Source organism: Anguilla anguilla, chromosome 1 (genome assembly GCF_013347855.1).
Source record: "Anguilla anguilla isolate fAngAng1 chromosome 1, fAngAng1.pri, whole genome shotgun sequence".
In the NCBI taxonomy this organism is placed as follows: domain Eukaryota; kingdom Metazoa; phylum Chordata; class Actinopteri; order Anguilliformes; family Anguillidae; genus Anguilla; species Anguilla anguilla.
The window spans coordinates 73,764,997-73,776,366 of record NC_049201.1 but is presented as its reverse complement, the minus strand read 5'-3'; the positions used below and the strand labels follow the sequence as shown (position 1 = coordinate 73,776,366).

Below are 11,370 nucleotides of genomic sequence, written 5' to 3'. Positions count from 1 at the left end.
ACATGCTGAAAAATGACCGAAATTCAGGTCACCTGCTTTGTAAAAAAAAAGGTGACCCTACTTAAAATATTCTTTAAACAGGAAGACACAGCTGACCAGCCAATGTACGACAGAGCTTTAATTCGTCTTTTACACAGCCACTGTCTGAAAGAGGTTGACTTAAGGAGAGGAAGAGGAGAGAGAGGTTGTGAGGAGGGAGGAAGGCGGGAGACTGATCCGTTAGTTGGCCGCGATGGTCTCCCTGATCCAGTTATGGAAGGCGCACACCTTTGTGTAGACACCAGGGTAATTGGGCTCAGCACACCCCTGTCCCCACGATACCAGCCCATGCAGCTCCCCACGGCACACCAGAGGACTGCCAGAATCACCCTGAGAGAGATAGAGAGAAAGAGAGAGAGAGAGAGAGAGAGAGAGAGACCAGTAAAACAGGGATGGGCGAACATGCACAGGACAGAGAACCAGAGGCAGTGACGGAACTTATGAGGACCAGAGGCAGTGAGGGTACTTATGAGGACCAGAGGCAGTGAGGGTACTTATGAGGACCAGAGGCAGTGAGGGTACTTATGAGGACCAGAGGCAGTGAGGGTACTTATGAGGACCAGAGGCAGTGAGGGTACTTATGAGGACCAGAGGCAGTGAGGGTACTTATGAGGACCAGAGGCAGTGAGGGTACTTATGAGGACCAGAGACAGTGAGGGTACTTATGAGGACCAGAGGCAGTGAGGGTACTTATGAGGACCGGCAGTAGTGAGGGTACTTATGAGGACCAGAGGCAGTGAGGGTACTTATGAGGACCAGAGGCAGTGAGGGTACTTATGAGGACCAGCAGTGGTGAGGGTACTTACAAGGTCCAGAGCTAGAGAGGGTACTTACGTTGCAGACACCACTGCCCCCATCCATGTATCCAGCACACACCATGTTTGAGGTGATCATCCCAGGGTACGAGTTCTCACATTTTGCGGCATCCACAATGGGGACATCCAGACACTGCAGGCGCAGGGGCAAGTTCACTGTGACACATAAGACACAGTGAGACGCAGTGAGACACAGGTGCAGTGCAGTCCAGTGTCCAACATCACACTCTGTCCCGTTTCCTGTTTTCATCTCTCATAGAAGATTGGCAGAAAGAGTGAGTGATGGCTCTAATTGTCCAATGAGGGACCTAGCGCCTGAAACAAGTTTTCTGGCTCAAAACACAGTCAAAACCAAGTAAGTTGTGGTCCAAAATCGGACTTTGCGTGTATGGATAGCAAGACAGCTAGTTAACGAACTGGTGATTGGTAGCTCCGGTTAGTCACATTATTCAGCTGGCTATATTACCATTGTGCTGTACCACATGTTTTCAAACTTTCAAGAATTTTAGCATACAAACTGTTGATAAATTACTTACATTTGTAGAAGGCCTCAGGAGGAACAACCTCACGTCCGTCATCCGCCATTGTCGTTGTTCTTCTAACAGTTTTTCTCTAAATGAATTATGGGATTTTTCCCAGTCGGAGCATGCACGGATGCACACTTCAAATTTTGATCAAACGGAGTGCGTATCCGGGTACTTTATCCGTGCTCCGCACTACCGAACTTCGGTTTTGACTCGCACTCCAAGATGGAGGCATGCTCGCTATGCGCACTCAGAGCATGGAAGTATGCGGTTTGGGACACAGCCATTGTTTAAAGTACTGCAGATGTTGCTATTTATCCGTTAACCCTTAGAAGAGTGGAATGTTCAAGTCAAAATCAAGTCAGTGTTCTAGAACGCCATTGCTTTCAGTTACCAGTAGTGACTGTGACATCAGCATTAGAATGAAATGCATCTTTCACAGGAGCCCTGACTAAGAGAGAACTGAAGCAGCTGAGGTAGCGGTGATGATATGTGCAGCAGGCTTTAACACAAGTACTGGGAGGGAAAGTGACATCACAGTGCACTGAGAGGGGAAGAGAGGAACACACTGGCACACCACTGACAGACAGGGAAGATATGGCCTCACTCACTAGGGTAAACCGATGTGGTGCCCCAGCCGGCTACGGTGCAGGGCATCCCACCGGTGGGGCAGCCGGACGGCAGGGAAACTGGCCGCACAGCGTTGGTGATGGTCACCGGGTGGAACAGCTTGATCAGCATGATGTCGTGGTCCAGAGTCTGGTAGTCATAGCTGAAATGAGGACGCGCGAAAGGGCGGAGTCATTGTCTGGTAGTCATAGCAACCGTGATGATGCACACAGGGGGACGTGGCCGCAGCCTGAAATTTACAGCCATGGCGATGGTATCCAAAGGGGACAAAATCGACATCTGATTGTCATAGAGACAGTGATAATTATTGAAGGGGGTGGGCACTGTCTGGTAATGTGCGTAGGAGGCAGATAAACAGGCCCTTTCATTATTTTCTTTAAAATAGTCCAAAGTTCAACAGTATGTTATAGGGAGGATAGAAAAGAGAGGCTCACCTGGGATGCCAGATGATGTTGTCAGTCTTCATGAGCTGCTCAGTGCCCTCAAACACCCTCAGGTCATGCTCCCCAAGCATGATCTGCATGGCATAGGGGCTGGGGAGAGGACGAACAAGGAGGAGGGGAGCAAGGAAGAAAGATTGCTTGTTTTATCAGTGAGAGAGAGGGGCAGTTCAGAGGCTGGTGCATACATATTGACCCTGTATTTATTGGTTTTCTGATCTGAATTATTTAAGAGCCCCAGTTTAATTAAATAATCAATGGGGTGATCACAGCTGATGACTGTGGAAGCTGGCCAACCTAAGTTAAAAACCACCAAAATAAGCTATAAGCCATCGAACACACCACCCCTTCGCTGTTCTACATACTGTTCACCAGCTGGCACATGAAAGGTAGATAATGAAATACTTTTCATTCTCACTGGACTCACTGGAGAAAGTAGCATGGGTTTGCTCTGGCCTACTCTTCACAAATCTCATCCAGTTTCAGGCACCACATGAATTGTCATCACAAATGGTCAGCCATTGTTCTAATGACAACATAAACCATTGGGAATGGGGACCATTGGCCTACTGCTGGCCTCACTTTTTAAACTCTGTGCAATACTTACTTGTACCAACAGTGGGCGACAGAGAGCACCCACTGTTCATTGATGAGCACTGCCCCGCAGAAGTGGTAGCCGTAGTTGAGGGAGGCGACCCAGGGCTGAGAATTGGGCTGGCAGTCTGTTCCCCCAATGATCCGGCCTTCCTCTCTGGGCACCGCCACTAAGAGGGACCCGCAAATACCATCATCATCATGTTATTGGGGAATACAGGGACTTACAACCCCAAATGCAAATACATGAGATACACAGCTTTTTAATATTTTGTAGAAAATATCAGATCACTTGCTTGTAATTTACAATTTTCCTCAGTACGGTAGGTTCTTTTTTGTTATTTGTGTATATTATAAAACACTAACATCCCCTTTATTATTGTAAATTGCAGTACCCTTAAAATCAGATTTCTTTTGAATAACTGCACAGCCTCATGAAGACAAGGTGACATGAAGACATTCAGCATGATTAACAAATGCAAACATTCAGTGTGATTTCCATTGCAGTTTCACTGGCTGTAACTACAATAAGGACTGAAGCATTTTTAAAGACGGTTTTATGCTAGAATCGTAAAATTGTATCATCTCAGTATTATAGCTGACCTGTGTCATAACAGCAAAACAATGTGAATGCTTCAGTTATTTTATGTTGTCATTTTACAGCAGGCTCATCATCACAACTACTGATTATGAATATCTTTATATTAATTATTTATATCATATTTATATGGTCTTTTTTACCCGCAGCTCCCACCAACACTAGCAGTACGAGAAGCCTCATGGTGTCCAGTCAATGCAGACAGTCTCAGCTGAAGACAGGAGGCCACACACTGGCCTTTTTATACCCTGACCATTAAACACCCCCCCCACCCCACCCCACTCCCACCACCCAACACACACACACACACCTGCAGGTAATCTGCAGGTAATCTGCAGGTAATGGTTAACCTCTGCTTGGCAGGACATTTATGCCTGGCAAGGAAATATTGGAAATTATGGGGGAAACATGGTGCACAAGGCCATATACAGTTGGACATCCAACTAACACGCACACACACGCACACGCATGCACACACGCACACACACGCACACACACACACACGCACACACAATACTAAATAATGCTGTCCATTTAAAAGATGACTACCATGGTGTTTTGCTATTGTTCATACTCCTACTTTTTTTTTTACTATATGAGCTACATGAAAACGTTAGCATGGATGCATTGACAGTTCGTGCTTACAGCGATGACTCCCAGTCAGAGATTCTGTATCGTTTCATCTATCCATTTATCACCACCGTTTTGTTCTTTTTTTATTTTTTATTTTTGTTCACAACTGTATCGCATACATGCTTCAGTGAATAAGCACCTCAAAAAAGCCAACCTGCTGCTGTCAGCAGAGCTGCAGTGGAACACAGAACTGTATATAGAAAAGATATTTATATTTAAGCAGGGGAACTCTGGGTGACCACTTTCCAGATATATCTAGCACTAATGCACAATGCATGTTGTAAATGATTCCAGTGAATTAATTATTTAATGCTCTCTAGAGTCCTCTCTGAGCACCTCCCATTAAACAATGCTTCATAGTCCTGACCTCGTTCAAACAGGCTTCTTTTCGTAGATATTTTGAAATCTTCAATCCCATGGTACTCTATTTTCGATTGCTGAGAAATTTACTCAGAAATGATGTTAAAATCATTTCTGAAATGCTCCTATATTAGTACCATATAATACATATATGTTCTTTGAATTAGAAAAAAAAATTGTTACATTTATGAAATCAGTGAGTAAAATAACTTAAGGGGATAGAATCTCCTGATTACTTGCTATGACGCACTCTATAAAAGCACACAAGCATCTACACATGCTGTCTGACCTTGAATTAAATCCAAAAGTTGCGTGGACCAAAAACAGAATGTGGAAAATGACCATCTGTTAAGTTCATAGGGTTTAAAAAACAAAAAAAAACCTGAAAAAATATATTAATTCTTGAATGTCAAAACATGATTCACTTGCCATGTATTATCACTGCACCGTATGCTATAATTTATTTTACATCATTGTTTTACATTGCAAGTACATTCGTGAAGACTAGCATAAACTTTACAAGTTCATTTTGGTGATGGCTGAGATCGCTGATCTGTGTTCATAAAGAAAAGTAATAACACTTGTATTTAATTACTGCTGAAATTTTATGATAAATACATATTGAAAACAGGCCAAAAACAGTAATGCCTTAAAAACAAAAACCATAATTTAAAAAATGATACAGAGAACTAAGAAAGGGTGTTCTGTCTAACTCCTAACTGTTTAAGATGCCACAGTATCAAGAGTTCAGAGAACACTGTGAAAATTTTTTATATAAAGGGAACAGATCAGTAATTTCAAAACACATAATTCAGCATAAAGTGCCTAACTGACTAAATGCCCCCAGAAATCAACAGAAAGCACAGCTAAACATTTTTTCAGGATCCTCAGTTGCCCCCACAGAGATGAAATGACAATTTCATTTTGTGAGTTCTGAGATTCCTACAGCTGTTAAACAGCTGATACTTTCCATAATTTTGTTTTGTATGAAGTATGTCACAATGTTAAGCGTGAGATATTAGCACATGAAAAAAAAAGCAACTTATTAACTTGGGGGCGACTTGCATCATGGCTGGCCAACGAGGTGTGTGTGTGTGTGTGTGAGAGAGAGAGAGAGAGAGAGAGAGAGACAGTGTGAATGTGTGTGTGTGTGTGTGTGTGAGAGAGAGCGTGTGGGGTGGGGGGGGGGGGCATTGCGCTCAGATAAAGGTCCTACTATAAATACTTGGTAGCAGAGCACCAAGCTTTCAGTCAGGGTGAAGATTAGTGTTGGCAACATGATTGGCTTGATTGTACTAGCGCTCCTGGGCTCAGCAGGTAGTATACAGATTGACAGGCCTGGCATATTCTCATACATACACATAGGCAGACATGCAGTACATTCACATGCACAACCTGAACAGACAAACAAAATCACTGCTGGCAACAACACTGTAGTGGGTATGGCATGGTCAACACAGGAACCAAAACTCTCACACTCTTAAATGGGGACAACGAATATTCAGTGATACATAATTGGACTGATGGAAAGGCTCCATGAAATCACATAGATATGATCACAAACTGACTGGCAATCAATTTACCATCATACAAATTTAATAAATTATTGATCTAGTCATTTAATGAGGAACTATGATCAGCTGGTGCAGTGCTGAAAACAGTCTGCCTGCAGATTGACTGGAATCGTGAATAGTAAAAAATGGCTGCTGTTGGTTTTAAGGAATAAGGAGAGTATATAAATTTTGTTTGTATGCTGCAGCTTTGAAAGTAGTACAAAATAACATACTGAGTGGCAGTCATAGCAAGAACGCTAACGCATGTTCAGTATTGGGTCCAATGCAGCTTTTGTATTTATTCAAGTGTATTCATGCCCCTCCCTCCCTCCTGTCGGACACTGTCAGCCACAGCTCCTCTGGAAGACAAGATCGTCGGCGGTTATGAGTGTCCGCGCCATTCCCAGCCCTGGCAAGTCTCCCTCAACATCGGCTACCACTTCTGCGGCGGCTCCCTCATAAACGACCAGTGGGTCATCTCCGCTGCCCACTGCTGGATGAAGTGAGTACTGCAACAAAACAAACAAACAAAAAAAAAAAAAACGATATATATATATATATATATATATATTTTTTTTTTTTTTTTTTTTCTCATATTCCTCTCCTCTCTCTTCTCCTCCTTGAGCCCGTACGAACAGATGGCCATCCTGGGCGACCACCACATCTGGCAGTACGAGGGCACGGAGCAGTACATGTCCGTCAACGCCATCTACTGGCACCAGAGCTACGACTACCAGACTCTGGACAATGACATCATGCTTCTGAAGCTGGCCCACCCGGTCACCGTCAACGAGTTCGTCCGGCCCATCGCTCTGCCCACGGCCTGTCCCGTCGCCGGGGACAGGTGCGTGGTGTCCGGCTGGGGCAACATTTACACCGATCAGGGTGAGAGCGCCGTCCCGAAAACAGAGATACAATGCACCGTAAAGACAAATCGTTAGAGGTATTCATATGCATGGAGGAAATCTAAGTTGGGATGCTTTTGTTAAAATGACAATTCAAGTTGGTCATATTTCTTACAATATTTCTTGGGGAAAGAAAGAACAGAGAGAGCGTGTACTCGTGCTACTTCTTTAGGTCGAAGTGAAAGGTTTGCAGGTTTCTTACTGCCTGGTTCCCTACTGTTTAATTATTTGCACTCATCCTCCTCTCATCCCTCGCTCTCCCCACCTTTCCTGCAGTGTTTAACCCCTTCAACCTGCAGTGCGTGGACGTACCGATCCTGTCCCAGCAGGACTGTGAGGGCTCCTACCCCGGCCAGATCACCAAAAACATGGTGTGCGCCGGCTATCTGGAGGGGGGAAAGGACGCCTGTCAGGTACAGAGGATGGTCACGCCGTCTTACACCAACTGAAACGCTTACAATCCTTAAACCCAATGTATTCATTCACATCGAGAGTGTGGAGCAAAATACCATCAGTAGAACACAACACGGTTTCGGCGCATATGATAAGGAAGCACAAGGTATCAGCACAATGCGTTCTCACTGCTAATACCGTAATACTGCAGTCTGTCCTTTTTACTACCCACAATCCCACAAATAACATAAAGACAGATGCCCTGTGAATGGGAGTGGAGATTGTTTGTGCCAAATCATAAGTTCTAAACACTTGTTTAAACAATAACTATGTATCAAGTAGCATTGTGACTTTAAAATCAGTATTGTGCACATAAAACTTTAACTATGAAAACAGTGTTTTTCCTGAGCCAATATTTTCAGAAAAACAACTAAATTGGTCTAATTAACACAAATCAGACCATTGAAATTTGCACACAATTCACCTCACACCATGGCGACATACAATCCATCTTCTGCTCAAACACTCATTTAAATTTAATTAAGTTTGATAGTTCAAATGCTAGCGCTGATGCAGTCTGCGGAGAGCAATTGTATCATGTGATACACCTTGCCGGGCGATGGGCCATTTATGAACACACGACTGTTTGCGCACAAGCATTTGTAGTTCTCCAAATAAGATAAAATAGATTAGGTAGGATTGTTTCAACAATCAAATAGAAAAGTAACTATTGTTATTCAGCATTTGTCTGTGCTTTGTGTCTAACACACTGTCCTCCCCCTTTTTCTTTTTAACTTCTATCCAATCATCTGCACTGTCCTGCTCTCTTGACCCTATCCTGTGACCCCCCGCCCCAATCTCAGGGTGACTCAGGCGGCCCGCTGGCGTGTAACGGCGAGCTGCAGGGCATCGTATCCTGGGGTTACGGCTGCGCCCAGCCCAACTATCCCGGCGTTTACACCAAGGTCTGCGCCCTGCTGCCCTGGATCAAGGACATTCTCAACAGCTACTAGGCCTCAGACCACCGCCGCGGCCAAAGCCGCCCAGCCCTGGAGTCACTGAAGAAAGTCTTCAGTCTTCAGTAGACCTGCTTGTTGATAAAAATTAAGCCAATAAAACATTGTCTCCTAAATCTCTCCATTATTATTGCTGAAAACTCACTCCAGGCCAGTAGAAGTTTTTTTTTTTCAAAACTGAAGCAGGCGGACTATGTGTGTGTGGGGCCATGCCATGGTATAAGTCCCCCTGTGTACATATTCATGAATGGCTAAGAATGAAGAATGCGGGTGTCTGTGCTTGAATTTTCAAATTAGTATAGGAGCCAGAAGGAACAGGGATATGAAACAACTGGGAAAAAATGGAAAATGTAATTTTAGTTTTTAGCTATTTGTCGATTTGTTTCACAAAATTTTAGATTCAGTGTAACTTTGCAAATTCCAATTAATTTTCAGTTACAGTGCTAGTTTGCATTGAAAGCCAAAGCTTATGAACCACTATCAAACACAAATTGGGAGATTATTTATCAGCAAAGCTACATATTAAAAATGAAATACACATACAGTACAGTAGTTATTCATTCTTCGGTGGTAGTATGGGGTTACAGAAGAAATCATAGGACAGATGGACCGACGACAACGTCGCTTTTTCATACGTCAGTGGGCTAATTTGCCTAATCTTCGCGGGACTTTAGACCGCGGTGGAAACGCAGACAACCATGGGCTGAAGGAGCCTTTTAGTTCCTTGAAAAGTAGTTCCTGGGACTAAAAGTTCCGGGTACTTTTGGTGGAAACGTGGCTATAGATGGTTGATAAAGATAAAAATGTAAATAATCATAAAAAGGTTTAGTGGAAGGCCCACCCAAATCCCAGTATTTACCAGTCAATGATGAGTATCTATACACCGTGGCAATAAAGCAATTCACGCAGTACTGTTTTTGGGTGTCGAAGCATAGGGCAGTTTACAGAAGTGAACCCCTTATCAGACCCCCAAAGGAAAACAGGCTGTTTACGGTGCTGACAGGGAGTCAGCAAAGTTTGATAAAGAGGCAACTATGGCCCCAATACTGCACAGTTGCGAAACATTCTACTGGATCGGCATTATGTAAACCTTAGGATTTCCGTGTACAGTATAATCATATCTGGTGTTGTTGGAAAGCCGTCACGGGGAATACGTTCGTGCCATTGGTGGTGTGGCACAGTGGGCGATGAGTGAAGATCCTGGAACACCATTCCAAAGTGAACTGACTATACGCGTTCCTTCACTGCTCTGATACTTCTGCTGTTTATCTGAGGGGATGCTTACATCAGTTATACACACATGGGAATATCAAGTGCTCTCCGTGTATTTACAAAATGTCCGGAGTAATGTGAAACGCCTTAATATTCTTGGCATAATTCCACACAAATCTGAAAACAAAATGATATAGCACAAGCTCTGCGTTCCCTAACCTTGGCTGCGTGTTTGCCTCTCCCGATGAGAATGCCTCTGCATGCTAGTTCTACCCATGGTAGTCAGGACAGCAGAATCATTGGCTGTTTTACAACACAAACTGGAAAATTCAAATAGCATCTTGGTGTCATGTCCCTACTTGGGACACACAGGTTGGAAATAAAAGGAAGCACGGACTGACAAACAGCTCGAATGTGGAATTTTAAGAATGAACTCAGCGAGTCTGGATGGGTAAAGCAAAACCGCTCGGTGGGAGGATGTTTTATTTCAATAACAGCCAAACACACAAGCCGTGTCGCTCCCGCTACGCCACACTCTCTCCTAGAAACTGTATGTTCACTTATTTACATGCCAGCCTCTTTACCAATCACAATGTTGTGTTTACCAGTGCCTGTACGGTTTACCATTAATATGCCCAATCCTAACGTGGGGTTAGTTCACGTCACTTGGATCCCCTCCCATCACCATCCCCTTGCTCTCCTATACTTTAATACAAATGATATCTTCATGGCCTTATGTTTTTCTTTTTCCTTTTTAGGGTGCGTTATGGATGCAGTGAGTATTGTACTATGTGTATGTAGGATGTGCATTTTGGTTCTTGATTAGCATTGCTAAATTGGATCAGTGCTTTTCCTGGTGTTGCATATGCACTCGCTGGTCTGGGAATATTGTTTGCCAGGTCTGTTCTCTGACAGTGTAAGTCCCTCTGGATAAGTGCATCAGCTAAATGAACGTAATACAGTGCAATATAATGAAATCATCTGTAAAACATGAAGATCTTTTCTTTTTATTTCCCATCATTCAGTGTGAGAGTGATACTTAGTGTGCCTCTGTAGCTGTAAGAGAAGGAGGAACTCGTGCGAAATATGCAACAGTGTTGAGTCGTCCGTCCTCTTGTATAGAATGTGTGACATGACTGTCTTGAGGATGAAGAAATATTTTGTAATATTTAGAATGGCACAGATTAAATGACTGATAATTCCAATGATTTAATGCATAATGCTCAGATATACAATATAATTCCCATGATTTAATGCATGCTGCTGAGTAAAATATATTTTGGCAAATGCCCTGTTTATTGCACTGATACAATTAAAAGTGCTGATAAATAAATGATCTGAATAAATTTCCCAAGGCTAAAAATATTCTCTGCTTATAGAATACTATGTTAAAATAGATCAAACTATTAGATCAAGCTGGTTACCTTGAACAGGCTACTATGAGTAGTAGTATAATTTTATTGTAACGTCCACACTTGTAACACGGATCAATTGAACACCATGTAGTCTACTGTCCAGATACCATTGAGCATCTTATTAAAACCCATAAATAATGTATCACTGACTGCGAAAGTCAAATATACACCTTGTGCACTATAGGAAACCTCTGGGAATCTTCTGGAATTCCACTTGGTAGAAAATGAGGCAGCAGACTGGTA

At 43.2% G+C, this 11,370-nt stretch overlaps 2 protein-coding genes across 2 annotated transcripts; one reads left to right on the top strand and one right to left on the bottom strand.

Moving 5' to 3' along the window:
* Positions 1–100: 100 nt before the first annotated feature.
* Positions 101–3,868, bottom strand: LOC118230101 (trypsin-like). Its single transcript, XM_035422858.1, has 6 exons — positions 3,784–3,868; positions 3,056–3,212; positions 2,443–2,541; positions 1,990–2,150; positions 874–1,010; positions 101–369 (listed from the first exon to the last, which is right to left on the bottom strand). The coding sequence occupies exons 1-6, from the start codon at positions 3,821–3,823 to the stop codon at positions 220–222; spliced, it is 744 nt and encodes a 247-aa protein (XP_035278749.1). The 5' UTR covers positions 3,824–3,868; the 3' UTR covers positions 101–219.
* A 1,987-nt stretch (positions 3,869–5,855) lies between these two features.
* On the top strand, positions 5,856–8,616 carry LOC118230103 (anionic trypsin-1-like). Its single transcript, XM_035422873.1, has 5 exons — positions 5,856–5,950; positions 6,535–6,688; positions 6,812–7,071; positions 7,368–7,504; positions 8,348–8,616. The coding sequence occupies exons 1-5, from the start codon at positions 5,911–5,913 to the stop codon at positions 8,495–8,497; spliced, it is 741 nt and encodes a 246-aa protein (XP_035278764.1). The 5' UTR covers positions 5,856–5,910; the 3' UTR covers positions 8,498–8,616.
* The last annotated feature ends 2,754 nt before the right edge of the window (positions 8,617–11,370 follow it).

Bases quoted from the DNA above. Each gene is read 5' to 3' on its own strand.
- LOC118230101 (XM_035422858.1), bottom strand. From the start codon at position 3,823: ATGAGGCTTCTCGTACTGCTAGTGTTGGTGGGAGCTGCGG. The intron at 2,542-3,055 runs GTAAGTATTGCA...TCCTCTCCCCAG, and splicing joins GTCGCCCACTGTTGGTACAA to CCCCTATGCCATGCAGATCA. The intron at 1,011-1,989 runs GTGAGTGAGGCC...TATGTGTCACAG, and splicing joins CACCACATCGGTTTACCCTA to TGAACTTGCCCCTGCGCCTG.
- LOC118230103 (XM_035422873.1), top strand. From the start codon at position 5,911: ATGATTGGCTTGATTGTACTAGCGCTCCTGGGCTCAGCAG. The intron at 6,689-6,811 runs GTGAGTACTGCA...CTCCTCCTTGAG, and splicing joins GCTGCCCACTGCTGGATGAA to CCCGTACGAACAGATGGCCA. The intron at 7,072-7,367 runs GTGAGAGCGCCG...CCTTTCCTGCAG, and splicing joins CAACATTTACACCGATCAGG to TGTTTAACCCCTTCAACCTG.